The following is a 22888-nucleotide window of genomic DNA, read 5'->3' on the forward strand; positions in this document are numbered from 1 at the left end:
TTTGTATGTTTGGAGTGATTTTGAGGTAACCCCAATTTAAATGTTAACGCTACTGTTTTGATTATTTTAACCAAAGTAAAATACTCAAAGCAATAGATAACATGGGAAATAAAATAATGCTATGTCCCTATCCCCTATATTATGAGCCTGTTTCCCTATTTACCCGTCCCCTGTGTACCCGTCCTGTGCGCCTGTCCTGTGTACCCGTCCTGTGTGTGCCCGTCCCCTGTGTGCCCATCCCCTGTGTATCCATCCCGTGTACCCGGTCCCCCATGTACCTGCCCCCTGTGTACCCATCCTCCAGATTGGGCAAATCTTAATACATTGACTCATTTCCTTCAGCAATTTAAACAATAAGCCAAAACCAGCAATGTGACGCCATATGAACTTTCCTGATTTCATCTCCATGACTGTTTTTGAACTTGCATCATGTATTGGCGTACAGACGTTCACAACGTTGTGATTTTACACAATTTAAGTGACACCGTACAAATCCTCCTGCAGCTTGCTTCCTTTAGTTCAAAGCGCTTCTGAAGTTTGGTGACATCCATTATTGCTTAGTGCGGCAGTCGGTCACTGAATGAATGGTACCAGTGTCCATGTTAAGCCAGTGAACATTAGGATGCTTTCGGTCTCTGGTTCTGGGTTCTGAGCTATGGTGACTAGCGACCCCAGCTCCCCCTGGACTAAAGGGTTTCCCAGGATGATAATGCAAGGTTTTCAAAAGTGCCGGAGCTGATGTGCCTAATGAGCTGGACAGGGGTGGAGAGTCACGTCTTTCTTGGACCTCCCCGTACAGCTGCCTTCCACATGGACCTTCTGACTCTTCACTGGAGGTGTCTCTAGGCTCATTAATCAACTCACATTTGCTGAGCAACTACTATATGTTCAATGCTGTGCTTTAGTATAGTTTCTTTGTGTATGTGTGTGTGAGTTATGCTGTGCATTTGTGCTATGTGTGTATGAGCACATGTGTGTGCATGCATGTGTCTGTAACACAAATCTTAAGAGGTTTTATTAATAAAAAACCCAGAGCCAGATATTGGGGTGAAAGCTGAAAGATCAGAGAACAGAACAAGCCAGCCACTAGTTCTTACTGCTAGGAAATCCTCAGCCTAAGAGAGAGGGCCACTTCCTGTATACTCATGCCTATATACCTTTCTGTGCTCTGCCATCTCACTTCCTCTCTGCTCCCAGCTACATCACTTCCTATTTCCCCCCAGTTCTATCACTTCCTGTCTGTCTGTATAGACCTCCAGACCTCTATAGTTAACTAGTGCTGGGATTAAAGGCGTGTGCTACCATGCCTGACCTCTATGTTGAATATAGTGGCTGACTTTTTCCTCTGATCCCCAGGCAAGCTTTGTTAGAGCACAAATAAAATATCACCATGAACATAAACATGCATGTGGAGGCCAGAAGAGACGATTGGATATCTTCTCCTATTGCTGTCTGTCTCATTCCCTAGAGGCAGGGTCTCTCTTCGAACCTGCAGCTCATTGTTCTAGTTGGGCTGCTGGCCAAGAGGCTCCTGGAATCCTCCTGTCTCTATCCCTCAGCACTGGGGTTTACAGGCATGTTTGACAAGCTCAGCTTTTATGTGGTTGCCAGGGATTCGAACTTGGGTCCTCATGCTTACACAGGAGGCACTCCTGCCCAGTGAGCCATCTCCCCAGCCCCTCCATACACTGTGCTGGACAGGTATAGCTCTGTAGGTGATTCTTCCACAGCATGGGGGAGAGGAGATGTTTGTTTGATTGGCTAGGACCATGAAAAATTGCTGACACAAGAAAATTAAAACCATGCCTCTTAACTACATTTTTTTTTTTTTTCATTTCTACTGAGGTGAACATGGCTGTAATCGCACATACAGGACTTAGATCTGTACCAACTGAACTTCTGGCAAAGTCCACGGTGTCTGCCCTCTAACAGGCCTTCAAACACTTTTGGCTTAATGCGGTGATATTTCATTTGTATGTTAATAAATAAAGTTTGCCTGGAGATCAGAGGAAATAGCAAGCCATTTTAAGTAAACACCAAAGCCAGGCAGTGGTAGCACATGCCCATAATCCGATCACGTGGCAGGCAGAGTCTCTGTGTGTTCAAGGACACACTAAGGAACAGAGCCAAGCTGTTAACACACGCCTTTAATCCCAGTACCAACCATAGAGACCTGGAGGTCTGTACAGACAGGCAGTGACAAGAAAGTGAGGTAGCTGGGCTTAGAGCCAATGAGAGGGCAGAACAGCAAGGCAATAAAGACATGGGTAGACAGGAAGTAGCTCACTTTGGAAGCTGCGGCATGGTAAGGTAAGGTTGGCTGGTGGCTATTCCCATTTCCCTGATCTCTAAGGCTTTCACCCATGTTTTTTTATTTAATAAGACCACTTAGAAATTCGTCTACAGTTTAATATGATTTCTGGTACATCTGACAGACATGCAGTGGAGTTTGTATGTTATAAAGCTCAGATCAGAGCTCCATCTGCTTGTGGCGGTGTGAGCTACCTACTGTCTCATTTGAACAAAATCTAGGGGAGATGGACAAGAGCAGCATGGCGGTAGACTTCTGCATCTGACTGCCCCCCATTTAGAATTCCACTACATGGGCGAGACTTTCATCTTCATCCACCTGAGCCTTTATATAGCTTAGTTAAGAAACCCTCAGCTCCCTCTTTTATGTTCACTGTGTCCAGATATTATTTGTAGGTGATGACCACAAAATATTACTTGTTGGACATTAGTTCCCCAATATTGACGGAAATTAAATGAGGAGATAGAGAATGAGCATATCAGCTTGGAACATACGTTACCATTTCTCAGTTTCCATCTTGTCTGTTTACATTCAGTGACTTCCATGCTTTTTCCTTGGCCATGAAAAAAAAACTTGTTTTTTAGCCTGCTCGTGATCTTGGCATATACAGTACAACAACCTCTAGAGGGCAGCAGATCCCCTCGGCTGGTGGCCAAGGCCTCATTCATTGATTCTTTTGATGAGGGTCCTTTGAACATGGTTTATTATGATTAAGTTGGAGAACTGTTTTCAGTGAGGGAGAATACAGAACAGAAAATAGCCTCTCTTCCACCTCTGTCCAGATGTAACCTCTGTCAGCCTCTTTGTTCTTTCTTAACCCTCAGAGTCCGCGCAGAGCCAAATCAAGCCAAACCAAACCTTATCTTACAATGAAAGAAACCTTTTTATTCCCCCTGCCCTGAGAATGTGCTAGAGGGTTACCTCAGTTCACAATTGGTTTATCAGGTTCCAGGCAGGTACACTGGGATGTGGGCCACATCCGACTAAAATGAGTTCTGTTCACTTGCTATGTGAACAGAACCAAGACACTTATTTGCACAAGGGCTGACCGGTGAAGCAGATGCGCCGACAAGAAAACACTATTTACCTTCCTGTCGCAAAGGCGTGAGAAGCAAGCGCGGGCCAAAGGGTTTAAATGAGACCTGCAGGCTCCGCCTACAAATTGGAGCTTTTCCTAATGCAAGCTTAACACTGGGTCTTCCTAAAGCCACACCCCAGATGTCAGCTCGGTTACTGTCAATGGTGAGGCAAGATGGCAGTTTGTAGGCTAGCCTACCCATGGAGACCTCCTGAAGACAGTGTGAAACCCTGTAACTAAAGGCAGTCTTTGAAGAAGAGCTTGGGACACAGTGCAGTTGGAGTGCCTGCCTGGAATGCACAGAGCCCTGGGTTCAGGCCCCAGCACTACATGAGATGGGCATGTGGCTGGGCGCACCTGGAATTCTAGCAAGGATCAGGAGTTCAAGCGTGTCTTCTGCCTAGCAAGTGGGAGGCCTACCAGGGATGCATTAGACTTTCGGACAAAACAAAACAAAATAAAATACAGTCTTTGAAAACAAAATATCTTAAGGGCCATAAACCACAGACAGAATGTCTACAGGCACATACTGCGCTGTATCTGTTCGAATTGTCAGGGCACATTCCTGAGATCCTTCCTGGAACTGAATACAGCAAGTGCTCTAAGATGGTGGCCCTGCCCTAAGATGGAGTCTGTATTGCCTTCACAGTGTGATCTTCCTGTGTCTGTTTCTCTAGAGTTGGGATGACAGGCACACTGTAGTAAACACACTAATCTGGAGAGTGAATGTGTTTCTGCCACCTCTCAGGGAGAGAGTCACTGGCTAGCCCCTTCTATGGATGTAGTCTTTGGTGAGAAGTTTCACGTGTAAGCGAGGATGGCTGTATGTGCCAGAGAATTAAGGTATGATACTCTATGGTGGATCACTGTATGGAGAAAGAACTATGGGCACAGATATTCGTAAGTAGTCTGTGTAAATATAGAGCACACTCAAACAATCCTATACTGTAGCATCTACTCCATCCTCACATTACTAGGCTAAAACTTGTGTGACATATTCTTGGATCACAGACTTCGGATAATTGGGACACAATTCAAACATAGGAAGGGCACAGTGAAGATACTAAAGATACTAGGCATGTTTTATCTTACCAGTCTTTTTTTTTTTTTTTTCTTTCTGGTTTTTCAAGACAGGGCTTCTCTGTATAATTTTAGTGCTCTGTACACCAGGTTAGCCTTGAACTCACAGAGATCCGGCTGGCTCTGCCTACTGAGTGCTGGGATTAAAGGCGTGTGCCACCACTGCCTGGGCCACATCTTATTCTTAAATGCCTCAGGGCAAATAAAGATTTTAGGTTATATACTTGGAACATTATTATGAATTTCATATGATTTTTAAAATCAAAATAATGTCACTTCTATGAATGTTCCTTCTAAGGGATAGGGGATGGACAGATGTTTCATTTATTATAGGTAAAGGCCAAAACAAAAGTCACTGTCCTCTGAAAGCATCAGGGAGACTGAAAAGTTTTTGCATCCCAATAAGCGTCTCAGCTAACACAGCAATCCAAATCAGACCAAATCAAACCAAATTAGAAAAAGCCTCAGTTTAATGGGTAAAGCGTTCTTAGGTTATTCTCCAGCCCACCAGAGAGGAGACAGGGACGAGAGACTAAAAAACTACGTGTCTGTTTTCTGGGGTGCAGTTTAAATACCTGTGGGAGTGGTCTTGAGCATCTCTGGGGGAGGAGCCGTGTTTGGCGGGACTTTCTGAGGGGCGGGGTCTGGACAGAGAGGTGGGGCTTCCACCGGAGCAGAGATCTCAATCAAGAGAACAACAAAGCTAGGGATCTCGGTGTCCAGCAAAGGCAGCGTCCGTTCTCAAGCTCCTGGACTGCAAGGAGAGCCGTGTTAAGATGGCGGGCTTGCTTTTTCCACTTATAAACTCTACTCTTTAGCATGTCTATAGACTAATCTAGGCCAGAGCTGAGCCTAGTTATTTTTTTTTAACATGTTTATCCTTTCACTCCGTATTGGTAACATGTACGGTTACCTTAGCTACCACCACCCAACTGAGCGGAAGCCACACAAACCAGGCAGGAATCTACCGGCAGACAAGTCCACCCTAGGCCTAGCACCTCCCAGACACATTTGCCTGGGAGTAGCATGTAACACGAACTGCTAAAAGGTCTTAATTAAAAACAAAAACAAGCCGGGCGGTGGTGGCGCACACCTTTAATCCCAGCAATCAGAAGGCAACGGCAGGCGGATCTCTGTGAGTTCGAGGCCAGAGCCTGGTCTACAGAGCGAGATCCAGGACAGGCACCAAAACTACATGGAGAAACCCTGTCTCGAAAAAATAAATAATAAAAAATAAATAAATAAACAAAAACAAACAAAAAAAAAAAAAACCAGAGCCAGATATTGGGGCTGTTGTTAGTCACCCTAGACTCTGGGGATCCTATATTTAACCATAACATGCAGCCACCTCTAATAGAACAGAGGTATCCATGTTTCCGAAAGACTCATGAATAGGAAATGGACTGATAACTAGGAAACGTATACACTGGTTATATTTAGTAGTTTCCAGACTGGTATTGAAAGTGATCTATCAAGACACAACCTAAATGTCCAACAATAAGGTGTAATCCTAATAACAAATATTATCCAACCACTAAAATATTGCCACACCATGGAGAGTGTAGTCCTAGCACCTGGAAGGCTGAGGCAAGAATCTGCTGCCATCCTGGTCTTTGTACTGTGTAGAGAGGAGAGCCGGGGTAGGGATGGGGAATATCCTGCTATGTGTTGGGGAATGGTTAGTACTAGCTACAAATGCGTTCACCAACAAAATCTCCTCTGAAATGGAGTCTAGTGCTAAGACAAGATGGATTGTGATTGTGTGGTGAAGGACTGAAGACTGAGAATCCATGCCAGTTCAAACAGAAAAACGTCCAGTGGGGTAGGGGGCTCAGGCAACGTGCTGGCCTCACACACATGAAGACCTGAGTTTGTTCTCCAGAACCCACATAACACATGCTAGGCATGGCGACTCACGTTTGTGATCCCAGGGAGCTGGGGATCCCAGAGAGCTCATTTGAGTGAAATATGGAGGTAAAACGGGAAGAATTCTCCAGGCAAAGAAAGACGGGCAAGAAAGGGGTCACTTATAGGCTATGTGTAAGTCATGGAGGTGAGAAAAGACAGCTCCTGGGTTGGGGATTTAGCTCAGTGGTAGAGCACTTGTCTAGCGAGCACAAGGCCCTGGGTTCGGTCCTCAGCTCCAGGAAAAAAAAAAGGAAAGGAGATGATTTCAATAAATTGTCTTTGAAAAGAGAGAGAGAGAGAGAAAGAGAGAGAGAGAGAGAGAAAGGAAGGAAAGAAGGAAGGAAGAAAAGAAAGGAAGGAAGGAAGAAAGAAAAGCCAGCTCTCGGTGCAAGGGCAGACTTGCGGTCTGTCGGGCAGAATGGACCACTCATTTCCGGCTGCTGCTAATGGGTGAGACTGCTAAGCATCAACATCCCGACACAGGTCCGCACCCTCATTTTGTTTTGCAGTCCGGGGAGGTGCGAGATAACTGACCACGGGTGATGGATGGAGAGCTAGAATACAAAGGTGTTTTAAACACTGTATTCGTTGGAGACATTTGAGGTAGGGAGCCGGTGGTACGGGGGAACGTGGGAAAACTTGTTAGGGGTATTGTGTTTCAAGTGCGGGGCGAGTTCTCAGTTGGATGATTGACTTCCCAACAGCCAAGTGTTATTCTGCTCCAGACTCAGCACTGCCCCCCTGTGGAAACAAGGTAAAGAACCCAACCGAATTCAAAGTCGGCATTTCAGCTAAGTGGTTCTGGATCTCTTTATGCCCAAATGTTTGTATTAGCTACAGTCTTCCTAAACCAAATCTGTACCTTACAAAATAAAAATAATTTATTGATAATTTGTTCTCCCACTTTTATAAATCATCTAAACGCTGCTCAAAACTTCTGAACAGACCCATGATAACCAACCAGTATTTCTTTTTTGAGTCGATTTTACTCTAATAAAAAGCAGGGCCGGGCGGCAGTGGCGCACACCTTTAATCCCAGCACTTGGGAGACAGAGGCAGGCAGATCTCTGTGAGTGTGAGGCCAGCCTGGTCTACAGAGCGAGTTCCAGGATAGGCTCCAAAGCTACACAGAGAAACCCTGTCTCGGAAAAAAACAAAACAAAACAAAACAAACAAACATCAGAGATGCATCGGGAGTGTTCACAATCTCTATAAAATAAACGCACATTGTGCCGGCTTTTTGCTTAATAATGAAAATAGTTTCAAAGCTGCAATACTACCAGGAAAGTGATTCAGGCCCGGGGTCTTTATTTATAAACAATCTCCAGTGGTTTGCAAGCAGGGACAAGTGAATCCCCTAGGGAACATCTGGCATTTTCATTTTTTGCAAGAGGGAAAGAAGTTGCTACCTGCATCTGCTGGAGAGAGATTACGAACACTGCTACTCAGTGCCCAAGACAAAGCCACAATCAGAATCATCAGGGGGGGACTGGGTTGGCTCCCCACAAAGCTCCAGCATCCATGTAAAAAGCCAAGCATGACTGCGCATGCCTGTAAGCTGAGGCTGCAGAGACTGCAGGCCCACGGGAATTGGCTGGCCCCTAATCTAGCTGCACGCTCAGTGGGAGACTCCATCTCAAGGGAATAGGTGGAGAGTGTGGTGATACTTTCTTTGTGCAACTCAATAAAGTTTTTATGAGGAGCAGAGGGAAAAGCCAGCCACTATAGTAAACATAGAGGTCAGGCAGTGGTAGCACATGCCTTTAATCCTATCACTCGGGAGGCAGAGATCTGTCTGGATCTCAGTGAGTTCAAGGCCACACTGGGAACAGAGCTAGGCGTGGTGGCACACGCCTTAAATTCCAACACTAGTTAACCATAAAGTTCTGGACAGATGGACAGGAAGTGACAGAGCTGGGCAGAAAGAGGAAGTGATGTAGCTGGGCGGAGAGAGGAAGTGAGATGCAGAACAGAAAGGCATATGGGCGAGGGTAGACAGGAAGTAGATCTCTTTAGACACTGAGGTGTTGGTGAGGTTGACTGTGGCTTGTCCTGTTTCTCTGATCTCTCAGGTTTTCACCCCTATATCTGGCTGCAGGTTTTTATTAATAAGACCGTCTAGCAATTCACCTTACAGGAGAGTGAAAGTGGATTCCCAAATGACCTCTTCTTGTCTCCATGTGTGTGGACTATATCCACACATACATATATCCTTACACACATTACACACACACACACACACACACACACACACACACACACACGTAATTATTTGGTCCAAAATAATAGCAATGAGATTGAAAACCACGGTCTAATCTAAACCTTTAACTGTGTAAGTGAAGAAAATGAGACCATGAAAAGTGAAATGACTTTTTAATTTTGAGAGGTTTTTTTTTTTTTAAAAAATTCTTTTGAGACAGGGTTTCACCATGTAGCATGTTCTAGATCTCGCTCTGTAGACCAGGCTGGCCTCAAACTCACAGAGATCTGCCTGCCGTTGCCTTCTGATTGCTGGGATTAAAGGCGTGCACCACCATCACCTGGCTTAATTTTTTAGTTTATTTACCAATATCTTTAAGGGTTCCAAAGATACAACATACAACAATGTAAGCAAGACTTGAGTAGGTATTTCTTCAAAGAACCATTTATTGATGGCCAACAAACATGAGAAGAGATGCCTACCAGCGTTAGTCATTAGGGACATGCAAGTCAAAACCACCATGAGCCACACTTCAAACACGCAGCTGGCTCGAGTTAGTACTAACACACACACACACACACACACACACACACACACACACACACACACACACCCAGCTGGTGGTACCACTGAGAGGTGATTGGATTTACCAGGGTGCTCACCTTACCAACAGATTAGCCGATGATGAATTCACAGCCGCGTAGGCTCCAGGCAGCGCCCAGCCCAGTGTGAGATCCCAATGCTTGAGCAAGAGGAGCAGAGTCCGAAGAGGAGGATGGTCCAATGTGAGAAGCTGCTACTTGAGGTGGCATTGGTGATCATGCAGGTCCAGGGGCCCAGTGACAGGAAGCAGATCCTTGGTGACATGCTTTTGAAAGGTGTGTGTTGTTCCTAACACCTTTATCCGTTTCATGGCTGGCATCCAGTGAGCAGGGTCTTTCACCATACACTCTTGGCACCGTGAAGTTCTGCCTTACCACAGGCCTAAAGTGATGGGAAAGCTGGCTGTGGACAGAGACCCTGCAAGTTGTGAGCCCAAATCCACCTTTCCCTGTGTTTGTAAGGATTTTGTCCCAGCGGTTGGAAGCCTCGACAACAGACACACAGCCTATTACGTAGCTTACAGCCATGTTTCTAGTACCACCTGCTGCTCCCTCACACACTGCTTTTTTTATAACCTTCGCATAGACACAAAGTTTATACGTAAACCCAGATCTTCTCGGGTTCATCTGTCTCCTAGATCTTGGTTACAAAGGTGGTGGCTGATGCCTCTGGTGTGACTGGCTACTTACTCAGTGTGGTCTCAAGTTCCTCCACCGGAAACTGGTACCAGAGGTTCCTTCTGCTTCATCCACACTCCTGTTAACTATAAGGCTGGAGATCTGGTTTTCTCATCTCTACCTTAGTAAGAAGGTGGGGACTCTCCACAGGGCAGTAAGAGACAGGTGGGGACTGACTGGCAGGCAATCTCCCAATCCCTCTCCCTCCTCTCTCTCTCTGATGTTCTCCAGCTCACATTTCCACAAAGCCCACGTAGATATGGCCCCATACGACTAAGCAACTAGTTTCGTCTCAGTGAAGAAGCATTGGCAGGCTCAGAAGCATAAACCCTAGCATTTGAGTCTCCTTCTGCCTCATTCACCACCCTGGGATTCTGCCTGCCAATAGAGTGTTCTCATTTAAATGTTGCCTTAGAGCAGTGGTTCTCAACCTTCCTAATGCTGCCACACTTCAATACAGCTCCTTATATCGTAGTGCTACTGTTATGAATCATAATGTAAATATCTGTGTTTTCCGATGGTCTTAGGCGACCCCCATGAAAGGGTCATTTGACTCCCGAGGGGTCGTGACCCACAGGTTGAGAACCACTGCTTTAAAGTCCGTTTTCTAATAATCATGGGGCTCAGATCCTGAAGAATTTCAGCTCAGAGGAACTGAAATCACTGCTTTTTCTGAGTGACTGGACTTGTAGACGCAAGCATTACAGAAAATTTGAATCTTGTAACTGGCACACTCCCTCCACCTCCCCAATCTTGTAACTTCAGTTTTCCCCATAAAGCTTGGAAACAAATGTGCAGTCTGTCTTTGCTTTCATTACTTATTTCTCCTGTGTATTTCACAAGGCACTCTAAGTCCTTTGCAGATTACAGCAGATAGCTTAATACAATGAGAAAAATACTAACACGAGTCTGTTATGAGTGCAATTCCCAGTATTCCCAGAATTAAATTAGAAGTCAGGGTAGGTATATCCAGGGCTCTGAGTATAAAATTTATGGATTTGTCAGTTCAGACTTAAGAATTAGAGCATACTGAGTGCCAGGACCAGTAATTATTCTTCTATTACCATGCAATAATCAGGGCTAAGATTGCTCTCTGCTCAAAATGCATCTCTGAGATTATCAGCATACTTTTTCTTATTTTTAGATTTTTTAAAATCTTATTTTGCAGGTAGGTATGTGCACCACAGGAGGGCCACACAAGTCAAAAGAGAGAGATGAATCCCCTGGAACTGAAATTTTGAGTGGTTGTGAATCACCATGTGGGTACTGGAAATCGAACCCAGATCTTCTACAAGAGCAAGAATGCTCTCCGCGGCTGAGCCAACAACACTCCAGCACGTTGTCAGCATACTTTAATAATATAATTGACAGTCTTTAGGTCTAGGCCAGTCTGAAATCTTGAGTTACTCAGGGAACCTATGCAAAACAATCTTCAGGTTCGTATAGGGCTAGGTCTCCCGATAAAGAAAAAAAGTACTCTTCTTACACGGGTTTCATATCACAAGAGAACCCATATCGGGAACATTGAGATTACGGGAAAATTAAGTGGGATACTGATCAATCTCTTTCCATCAGAGAGATTAACCCTCGATAGGTCAATCCCCTACATCTTTTTTTTTGGTTTTTCGAGACAGGGTTTCTCTGTGTACTTTTGCGCCTTTCCTGGAACTCACTTGGTAGCCCAGGCTGGCCTCGAACTCACAGAGATCCGCCTGGCTCTGCCTCCCGAGTGCCGGGATTAAAGGCGTGCGCCACCAACGCCCGGCTCCCCTACATCCTTATTTACAAACACATGTAAACAGGCCTCCGGCTCTGGGTATGCTTAGAAATCAGAACCACAGAGGCCACCACACAGCATCCCAGACCCAACCTGACCCGGACTCAACTTCTGTACTGACCCACGTCGGTCAAGTGGGCATTCTAAAACAGAGTACAGTGGCGCCAAGAGGGACCACGCCAGGGGCGCTCCCCAAGTGCTGGATCTGTGGGAGGATGAGCAGGGACCTCCAGAACCCGAACTCGTTCTCCCAGCTGGAGGACACCGTAAACCTGCAATTGCTAAATTAAAACACGTCCGCCGTCCAGGGAGACGGCAGGAGAAACATCCTTGCAGCGCAGCAGCGAAACCGGGACCGCTCCGCCCCGCCCACTTCAGAACTCGCGTAGTGATTGGACACGAACGCGCGCCTTGAACCTCTGGTTGCCAGGAGACAGCGCCCGCCATCTCCTCCAATCAGCGAGCGCGTCTTTGGGTCCAATCGCAGAAGCCGAGAGAACGAGGCGGGAGGCGGAAGGTGACGCCTCCTTTCTTTTTTTTTTCTTTTTTTGGCGGCCATTTCTCTCCGCGTTGAGCGAGCGGTTCGGGTCGCCGGCGGCGGCGGCGGTTCCGGTCACGAGGGGTCGGTAGCAGCGGCGGAGTCGGCGGCTAGTGGGGTTGCAGCGCTCGCGGGTGTTCGCCATGGTAAGGAGGATGAGCGGTGCGGGGCGAGAGGGCGGGCGGGCGGCCTCGCGGGGGCGTGCTCGCCTTCCATTCATCCGCATGGGGCGCCGCGCGACCGGCGGCTCGCTCCTTCTCCCGGCTCGGCTCGGCGCTCGGCTCGGCTCGGCTCGGCGCGGCTCGGCTCGGCGCGGCTCGGCGCGCGGCTCGGCTCGGCTCGGCTCGGGGCGGGGATGGGGATGGAGGAGGGGGAGGCCCTGCAGCGCGCGCTCACAGCCTTTTCCCTTCCCCGAGCTCCCCTGCCGCCTTGTCCCGTTTTGTTGGACCCGGAGCCTTTTTTTGGGGGGGTGGGGGAGCCCCAGGGATGGGGTAAACTGAAGCGAGTTTTCCCTTTTCTGCTCAGCACACTCCACCTTTGCGCTTGCTGCATGCCTTGATGTTGACAACCCCCAGCTCATTGTCTGTCCTCTGGGACAGGAGGCCCAGGCTCCCCCTTTCGTTCGCTGAAGACGTTTGTTCTTAGGCGCCAGGGATATGGGGTGCAAAGGGCTAATGCAGAACCTGCATTTTTTTTTCCCCCTCAGATGTGGGGGGTAGGCAAGAGTCCAGTGATGACAAGAAATAAGCGACTGCAGGGAGGGGGCGGTTGCTTAAGCAGGAAGCTGACAAGGATGCTCTGTGAGGCGCCGTTGGGAAGTTCGAGCGCTGTGCAGGAACCACCGTCTCCAAAAGGTGGCGATTAACCAGAAATCTAAGTGACAGAAAGAGCAGGGCGGGAGAGGGTTTCACGCAATGAGCCCTAACTAGAAGGTAGGTTGACTAGTTGAAATGGACAGGAATTCACAGCCGCATGCAGGGATAGTGGTTTTGAAATCAGACTTTATTAACACTTTCATGCTGACACGTGCTGGAGCGTTGACTCTTGCGGAAGACCTGGGTTCGATTTCCGGGTCTCTGAACGCCTTTTAGGAAGTCTGTCTACTTTAAGTGCAGTGGGAGACCATTGGAGCATTTTTCACCCAGGATATTACATGACTTGACAGGTGCCTTAAAAATAGTAGTTGCTTTGGGGATGATAAATTACAGACAGTGGGAATTGGCCACTACTTTAGACCTTATGCCCCCTAAGATCACCTCATCTTAGACTTAGTAACCAAGTTTCTTGTTTTCTTTGGAATGATGGATGCGTAGATTTGGAAGTGTTGGTCCTGAGTTTAAAGGGAACATTGTTTTTGCAGACTAAGCTTGATAGCGGTTGCATTAAGAGGTACTAAAAAAAAAAAATGGAGACCCAGCCGGGCCTCCCGCAGTGAAAGCCTGCCAGATGTGACCTGCCCTCTGCATCTTTCTCTAGCTCTGCCTTTGGCACTCACCGACGATAGTGAATTGTTTCTGTGTCTGCAGAGATCACCTCAGACCATTACCTTGGTTTCTTTAGAGCTCGGCTAGCGGGTAGTGATGTGGGTGTTCAGGGTTTTTGTCATTGGACAGTGCTTGGGATAGAACCAGTCCCTCAAGCACACTAACTGGACCTGGGCTCTTGCCCCGGCCCCACCTGGCCTTCAGTATTTAATCGCATGATTTATGTTTTGTTTCAGTGAGTTGAGTGTGAAGTTGACTAAATGGGTACTTAACGCCTCTGACCCTCTCCAACAAATTGTAAAGTGCCAGGGAACGAGAGTTTGTCCTGACTGGACACCATGAAGTCTGGATCGATGTTTTAGTAGAGCGTGGGTGGGAGAAGCTGAGCTAAGCAGAAAATGATTGGATACTGCTTTTGTTTTTCTGTGCAGAGTTTACCCCTCAATCCCAAGCCCTTTCTCAATGGACTGACTGGAAAGCCAGTGATGGTGAAACTCAAGTGGGGGATGGAGTACAAGGGCTACCTGGTCTCTGTGGACGGCTACATGAACATGCAGGTGAGCCGAGGAGGGGTGGGCGAGCCGAGGAGGGGCGGGGGAGCCGAGGAGGGTGTGGGCGAACCGAGGAGGGGCGGGGGAGCCGAGGAGGGGCGGGGGAGCCGAGGAGGGGTGGGGGAGCTAAGTTGTTACAGGAGCTGTAAACTGGGTTTCTGTTGCTTCACCTTACTCCTTACTCCTTACACTTTACTGTGACTGATAAGAACATACACAGTTAAATTGACGAATGTAAACATAGAATTTGGGATTAAAGTATTCTCCAGGGAGGAGGTTCACACTGTAGTGGACTTGGTGCTACTAAGACCCAGTATTAAACCAGAACCCCGTCATCGACCTTATCAACTTTGACTGGGGCAGCCAAAGAAAGAAGAGCTTTGGCATTTGGTTTCTAATACCACAAGGGGAAAACTAGTTGATTACAGAAAGCAAAACTTCCCAGCACTTCCTTCTTCAAAGATTTTTTTTTTTTAAGGGAGATTTTTAAATTGCTTTAATGAATTTTAAAGACACAGTATGAAAGTAGTTGAGTGAAAGCATTTTTCCATAGAAAAGACTGAAGAAACAAAGGAACTGATAATTGACTGTGCCTTACTTAGTTTCTGTAAATAATTCAGCCAGTCTTTCTCTTTGTAATAAAGGATATCCTAAAACATGTCTATGTCAGCATTTAGCTCTATAATTCAGCGCGTTAGTACATTCACTTGCTGTGTGGCCATCACCATTATTCATTCCCAGAACGTTTTCATCTTCATCGTTCGTGAGTTGGAACTCTGTACCCAATAAAAATTCCCTATCACCTGCCTCCTCTAATACAGTCCCTAGTAAGTGCTATCTCTCTCTGAGTTTGTCTGTTCTCTGTCCCTCATGTAAGTGGGATGTATTACAGATTCAGCTAACTTCAGATCAAAACACTTAGGAGAAAATTCTATCTGCTCAAGATGTACAGACTTTGTTAACCCCATAAACAATGCAGTGTAACAGCTGTCTATGTTTATTACAACTGAACTGGGTTATAAGCAATCTAGAAATCATGTGAAGGGCATTAGGTTATATGCAAATACTCGGCTATTTGAAATAAAGTGCTCATACATCCTTGGCTCTGACAGGCCCTGGAACACACCCCCCCCCCCCCCATGAATGCCTTCAGACAGGTATTTTGTCCTTTTTCTGGGGTGACTATTCATTCAGGATTCACTGGTGTTGTGAAATGTTGGAATTTGTTGCTTATCAGGACTGAGTAGCATGCTGTTGTATGGTCTGTCACACCAGTTCTTTAAGCACTGGAGACCAAACTCGGGGATTTGTACGGCTGCACAGACCATCTGCCGCTGAGCTCCATTCTCGCCTGTCCACTCATTTCTATTTTTATGTGTATGGATGTTTACCAACATGTGTGTATGTACACCATGTGTGTACCTGGTGCCCAAAGAAGAGGGCACTGGACACCCTAGAACAGGAGTTAGAGATGTTGTGGGCCACCATGTGGGTGCTGGGAATTGAACCCAGGTCCTTTGGAAGAGCAGCCAATGTTCTTAACCTCTGAGCCAACTCGTCAGTCCCAAACGAGCATTTTTTTCCAAGTCTGCTTTTAACTGTTGAGTATCCTCACAGGAGTGGGAGGCTGGTCCCATGTTTAGTGTTTGTGAGTAGCTGTCATACTGTTTTACAGAAGAGCTGCGTGGTTTGAGTTCCTTCCCACATGTGCACTGACACTTGTTTTCTATGACGTTCCTCTTTTTTATGTATAAAATACTATTCTCTTGGATTAGATGTGGTATATCCTTTTGATTTGCATTTTCCTGATGACGTTGGGTACATTTTATTTATTTATGTTATTAGCCATGTGCTTGTGGTCTGGATAAATGTGTATTCACATCCTTTGCCTACTTTTATATGTATTTTATTTTATTTTATTTTATTGTAGTTTTTAAGACAAAGTCTCATTGTGTAGCCCTGGCTAGCTTGGAACTTGCTGTGTAGACTGGGCTGGTCTCGAACTCAAGAGATATGCCTGTCTGCCTCCCATGTGTTGAGATTAAAAGCTTGTGCTACCATGTCTGACATCTTTGCCTATTTATTTTTTTGTGTGTGGTGGTTTAGATGCAATTTCTGCCCAGTTTTTAAGATTACTTATGTGGATAGCTTAACCAGAAATCCAGCTAACAAGAATATGGGTGGTTTTGTTCTAGAAAATTCTTGAAATGAGTCATTCACAAAGGCTATAGAAAATCATGGTGAAAAATACTGTGTGGAATTAGTGGTGAAAGTTTAATTTTATAAATACACTGAAAAACCACAGAATGTATGATTTCAAAGTAAGTTTTGTTCCACCCCAGCATCTCTAAGTCCATCAATTCGTTAACAGAGGTGGAGGATCAGAATTAAGCATCATTCTCTACTACATGGAGAGTTGGAAGCCAGCTGAGAATACTTGAGACCCTGTTGAAAAAAACAAACCACTTAATATTGGGTTTTCCAGTTAATGTAGCTTCCCCAAGTTACAAAATGTGTCTCTGAGTGAGCCCAGTTTCCGAGTTGCTTCAGTAACCAGAACTTATTGTCTGTTTGGTACTGTGAATGTAACAGTGAGCAAAACAGAGTCCTTATGCTTGAACTTGTTTCAGTGGTGGGAGGTGGTAATGTAACACACTTCGATAATTAGATGTGATCCACAGTATGACGGTAAAGCAAAGGGGGATAGAGTGTGTGGTAATAAACAAGATAGTCCAGCTTCTCCGAAGAGACCACAAGCATCTAGTGGAAAGTCGTCTCAGGTGGAAAGAAGAGCAGATACAGATTTCCTTTTCACAGGGCATGCTTGGTGTGTTCAGGGTCCAGAAAGCCAGAGTAGAACCTTTTCAGCAGTAGTGAGGGCTGTGGATTTAATACACAATAGGAAGCTTTGGGGCATTATTGTAGGAAATTTAGAAGTCAGTTAAGCGTTGGGGGACATGCCAAAAATACTTATAAAATTAGTTGTTCTTGCTGGAGAGATGGCTCAGTGGTTAAGAGCCCTGGTTAAGCTACTCTTCCAGAGAATCAGGGTTCAAATCCTAGCACCTCATGGTGGCTCACAACCCTCTGTAACTGAGAGGGTCCACCATGTTCTTTAGACCTCCACAGGCACCAGGCCAGACACATATGTGGTGCACGAACACTCTTACACAGAAAGTGATAAACTAAAATCAGTTGCTCTTAATATAGTCCTTCTGATAGCAATCATTTACAAACTGAAGTCTCACAAACGTGTTTGGGGTGACATGTTATCTGGGTGTTTTGTTTTCCTCTAGAGAAGAAACACCCAGCAGGTTTAAATGCCTTATGCCACATCTCCCTGTTTTCTTTCCTTGTCCACCACCTGCTTAGGAAGAAGGAGTCCTCTTATTCTGCCTTTGGTGACTCCATCTGGCATTGGTGGTGGGTTTTTCTTGTTGTTTTAATTATAAGAATGATGACTAAACATTAGAATAGAGTTCACTGAAATAATTCTACAGATCATTCTTGATATATATCCCTCCCTCCCCCGCCCCCTGGAGTACATGAAATTTTCAAAATCTTCAGTTTTGAATTTTTTAAATTTCTTCAGTTTGGTTGTAGGTTAATATACTTTATTCATAGCTTTTGTGTGCCCATTTGAATAATTTAATATGGTTCATAATGTTTTGCTCTGAGAAAGTTAATGTCTGATTTTTTGGAATTGAATTTTTAGAAAATTGAAAAGTTATAACTCATAAATTGGAAGCTTTCTTTGAGCCACTTTGACATCAGCTAGAAATAACATCTAGAAGGCTTAACGACTTTGAAATAAGCTTTATTATATATTAGTTTTGTACCATGCATGTCTTAATACAGAAGATCCAGAGATACAAGAGTAATAGAAAGCTAATCTTCTACTTACTAATTACAGATACAATCCGAGTTGGTGTCAAATGGTCTCAGTTAATGTGCTCTCTGCAGGAGTGGGGATGCTACCCTGTTTTCTTCTGGTGCAATCATACTAACATTTTTCTTTTTATCTAAAGCTTGCAAATACAGAAGAATATATAGATGGTGCATTGTCTGGACATCTGGGTGAAGTTCTAATAAGGTAATAAGCGCGTTTGTGTGTGAGGAGTTACTGGTGAACCTCAGAAACAGTCTGCTTAAATAAATTAAAGTAATCCCCAAACTGAAGGACTAAAGAAAAAAAGGCAAAAGATTTAACAGCACTCAACATCTAGACTTCAGAAGCCTTTGAAATTACTAATTCATTGGGAGATTTCAGTTCATCAAGGTTTTTATGCTATTGATTACATTCCTGGCCCTTAGCTGTAACCTGTTTCAGTGTCCTGGGTTACGGACCTTGGATTTGGATTTTAGTTGAGTTCAGCTGCTAAGGATTCCTGTTGTATTCGTTTTCCAGTGTGAGCAACCACCTATATTCTGATAGGTTGTAGAAGTGTGATGACAGTGGTGGAAACATCTGCCTGCCGTGTGCTTTTACACACCTGGGTAGCCCCAACAGAGGAGGGTGGAGCTGTAGGTTCAGTTCCAGTCTGAAAACAGCAGTGATGATCATGCATGTTGGAGTGAAACATGAAAATGGACCACTTTTTCTGTTTACAGGTGTAATAATGTCCTTTACATCAGAGGTGTTGAAGAAGAAGAGGAAGATGGGGAAATGAGAGAATAGCATCTTCGGGTTTTTTTTTATATATATATGTATTTCTATACAATAAAATTTTTTTTTTCCAACTTGTGAACTATTTATATGCAGACATTCATATGCGAAACACAAATGTTGAAACAGTGGATGGATAATTCATAGAACTAGTGATGCTTAAAAAACCACCCAGTTTCGTTTAAGGTGACTTTTATAAGCCCACTGTTTTCATTTTTTTTCTATGAAGAATAAATAAGTTTATGCTTTAGAATTTTTCTGAGGGTGAGTTTCGGCCATTGTAATTTTATTAACTGAGACCTTTTAAAAGTAGCTGTTAAGGTTTTCAAACCACTTCTAACATGCATAAAGTTAAACATTTTCTTAGTATTTATATATATTGTATTAATAAATTATTTCTATATCAACATAGACTAAATAACATATTGTAGCTAAGTCAAAACATGAAAATTGAATATTATGGAGATAGAACATAATACAAACTGATATTGAGGCTAAAGGAGTGTGTTTGTTCACTTAATGAAGTTTGCTGGAAGGTTTTCCGAGCCTAATGTAAAATTACCAGTCTCATGATCTGAGACCATAGTCTATAGTTTGTACTTTTTAAACCTGTCCAGTTCTAAGAATAGTACATTGTTAAAATGTATATTCATAGCCATGAACTTCCTTATTGCTTTAGAAATATGATTAAAATTCTCATGCTTTGAGGGAGGCCATTCTGCTCTAAGCCATGCTTCGTGTAATTATATCAATGAATTGACTTTGGATGTGTGTATCCAAAGGGGACATCTTAAAATACAATGGAATGATACCAGTGAGTAATAGTTCTAGCAGAAGAAAACAATTGCCATTCCTACTCCTACAAATTTCAGGAGAAAGGTCTGCCTTCCTGGAATTTGTTAGGACAGTATTGCATCACTGAACGCCAACATTCGCATAGAACGTTTGCTAATTCAATTTCTCCAAGCTCCTGTTCAGCTAAAGAAATACTCTTCCTCCAGTGACTTTGTTCTTGTATCACTCACTAAAAGGAGCTCCTGTTTGCTAGCAGATGGAGGTTTCGAACGGTAGACCAGTCGTCTTCCCAGCTGAAAAACAAAATAATTCTTTTTGGCATAACTTTTCTATTGCAGTATGTATAATACCAATATTAACTTGAATTTTTACATGAATAAAATGGTTTAAAATAGTAAAAGTTACAGGAGATTGATATAACCTTGTTGATGACCAACATGCATGGCAAGTTGAGCACCCATAGAATACAGAAGACAGCACTTGGCTTTTGTTGGTCATTGGAGGGGTTTACAGAAGGACGTTAAGGAGTCGGTAGCTCACATGACTGGCTAAGAAAGCACTGTGCTGAACACTAATGTATTCCTCAGGTGGGCTTCCTCCATGGCTGCCAGAGGTGCTTTGTTGAGCCGATTTTGAGAAAACCATTTAAATATCGGTGTTGTTGAGTCTTGGGAGTGTTTGCATTAGGAGGGTTTAAGGAAACCTCTCCCTTCTTTAGAGGGTACCTTCCCTTTGTTTGCTGTTTGGCAATTCCAGGTGAATTTTTATGACTTAGTGTATGGGTGAGGGAACTACCATGTTGTGTTGATCATGAGATCTGAATCCCCAGTGTGCCTCAGAAGGGACACGGCCTTTGAGGCCGGACAGTTCTCATGTTGGCCTGGACCAGGGGCCTATTCCGGCCCACAACCAACCTTCTTCTTGGGTTGTGCTACTGCTCTCTCCAGAGCAGCTTTGAGCCGCTCCTCCTGGTACTTCTGCTTTTCTTTCACTTCTCTTCACGCAACCTGTTGTAGGCAAGGAGGACCTTATCAGAAGTTCTATAGCTTATAAGAGTAAAGCATCTACATTTGTGTTGTTGGTAAGGAACTATCCAAGTGTAAGATTCCTATAATGATGGCTTTGGAATGTTCTGGCAGTGGAAAGACATTTCATTTCACCATTTTGGAGAAGTACCTCTTCCCAGTGTGGTCAGAAGCAAGGCCACGTCTTCCCCTCTCCATCCCACCCAAGCACTGTGTGCCACAGCCACTTTAGCTTCCAGCCACCTCCCTGGCCTGCCTGTCAAGTTTCTTTAAGGAAAGTGTGCACATCACCCTGGTGCAGTGGTTCTCAAAGTGGGGGTCAGAAGACCCTTCCACAGGGGTGACATCAGATAGCCTGCTTATCACATTATTTACATTACAATTCATAACAGTAGCAAGATTACAGTTATGAAGTAAGAATGGAAATGGTTTTATGGTTGGAGGTCACCACAGTATGATGAACCATATAAAGCGTCAGCAATAGAAAGGTTGAGAACTACTATCTAAACCGTGGAGAAAAAGGTCTTCTGAAAACTGGAACTGTATGCATATTACTGTTGAGAATAAGTTGTAATTGCACTCTAAAGACTGCGACTATAAAAAACTGAGGTCATCTGGGAGGAGTCATCCTCCATCTGATCACCTTCATTTTTACATGAGAATTGATAAGTAACCCTCTGTGCAACAGTAATACAGTAACAGTAGTTACTAGTCTGTGTCAGACATGCTCAGTGCTTTTCCATCGATTATTCGATACATCAACCCTAGGAAGTAAGTATCACAGCTTCTGCTTAAAAAAAGAAAAAAAAAAATGAAATAGTCTAGACAGATGTTCCCTGCTGTAGGTCACAGTAGTTGTAGCTAAAAGGGCAAGCAGGCAGGCTCCACGCCCATACCTGTCCCACCTGGAGCTACAGTGTTCATCTGCCTCTCCGTGTGTTTCCCTTGGCTAGAACATGCACACACACTATGACTACTTATTCAGCATTCCCCACGTGCCATGTGATAGCAGCAACCACGTTATAGTGATAACAGTTCTAAACAAAACGCCTAGGCAAATCTCTAACTTGTAGAAGTCCATCGGGGTGAGGTTTCAGGGATGACAGTCCTGTAAGGCTGTCTGGGAAGAAATGAGTGGGGGGGTATGCGTGCCAGCCAAGTGTTGTCACAGGGGAAACCTCTCACTGCATAGCTCTGAACTTCAAGCCATTCCTTCAGACACCAGGTCGCCCTGTGGTCTTCCAATGCTAGAACCTTCACCATAGTGCAGTTCCTACACATGACAGCCCTTGAGTGATGTCCATATGACCTGAGACAGCTTCCCCACGGCCGTCCTAACTGGGTCATTTGTCCCTGGTAAATTATTTTCCCAGCCCTTTTGGTGCAGAGTGCTGATTACCCACTGTGACACTACCACCCTCGTTTCCCAAGAATATCCTCTGGGAAGGGCAGGGATGGGTGGTTGGGCGGACCCTTGACTGCACTCCGACTGCAAGGCTCTGCAATGCTTGCCGCACAGAGCTTGCTAACCGTGGGCGGGTTTACACACAGTAGCCACTTAAGAGACGGAGGACACTGTCACAGTACTTTTGCCGCCGTTCCTTCTGTTTGATCCTTTCGATTGCTTCCACGTTTTCTTTGGGGACAGACTCAATGAGGTCACTCAGTTCCACCAGGCGAGACTCGACTTTGACCAGTTTTTGAACTGCGTTCAGGCTGCCAACCTCAGCATCTCCGATGCAGACTTTGTATACTTGGTTAATCTTTTTACTAAGTGAGTCTATCAGCTTTTCCTGAGCTCAAGAAGAGAGAGCAGAAAACATGCCATCACTATATGGGGGCTTACTGTCAATAAATACAAAATTCCACTCTACAGTGTTAACAGTGAAAAGTCCTTTAAATGTCATCATTTAGTGCTGGGGAGAGAACCCAGGGCCTATTTTCCCTAAATGCTTTAAAGGACAGGTCAGGGCTGGGCAGTGTTGGCGCATTCTGGAGGCAGAGGCAGGCAGATTGTCAGTTCCAGGCCAGCCTGATCCACAGAGTGAGTTCCAGGACAGTCAAAGCTACACAGAGAAACCCTGTCTGGGGAGATGGAGGGGGTGGGACGGGACTCCATTACTGGACAGTGGCCGCACACCTCTAATCCCAGCACTTGAGAGGCAGAGGCAGGCGGATCTCAGTGAGTGGAGGGG

The 22888-nt window shown here is 45.0% G+C and overlaps 2 protein-coding genes across 3 annotated transcripts in view; one reads left to right on the forward strand and one right to left on the reverse strand.

The window, feature by feature from the left end:
• Positions 1-12160: 12160 nt before the first annotated feature.
• On the forward strand, positions 12161-18947 carry Snrpf (small nuclear ribonucleoprotein polypeptide F). The gene is made up of 4 exons (XM_028880241.2): positions 12161-12318; positions 14088-14213; positions 18236-18300; positions 18819-18947. Exons 1-4 carry the CDS (start codon positions 12316-12318, stop codon positions 18883-18885), a joined length of 261 nt encoding a protein of 86 aa, XP_028736074.1. The 5' UTR covers positions 12161-12315; the 3' UTR covers positions 18886-18947.
• Positions 18004-22888, reverse strand: part of Ccdc38 (coiled-coil domain containing 38) — a 48494-nt gene continuing 43609 nt past the window's right edge. The window contains exons 14-16 of one of the 2 annotated variants that reach the window (XR_005089441.1): positions 22281-22486; positions 20583-20675; positions 18004-19961 (exon numbers count right to left, since the gene is read on the reverse strand). Coding sequence is in view for 1 of the 2 variants with exons in the window: in XM_037196816.1 (XP_037052711.1) it covers positions 19848-19961; positions 20583-20662; positions 22252-22486 (429 nt within the window). In the remaining variant the exon portion in view is untranslated. Of the gene's footprint in view, positions 19962-20582; positions 20676-22251; positions 22487-22888 lie in introns of both variants that reach the window. The other variant, XM_037196816.1, reaches the window with a different exon arrangement.

Source organism: Peromyscus leucopus, chromosome 18 (genome assembly GCF_004664715.2).
Source record: "Peromyscus leucopus breed LL Stock chromosome 18, UCI_PerLeu_2.1, whole genome shotgun sequence".
Lineage (NCBI taxonomy): Eukaryota > Metazoa > Chordata > Mammalia > Rodentia > Cricetidae > Peromyscus > Peromyscus leucopus.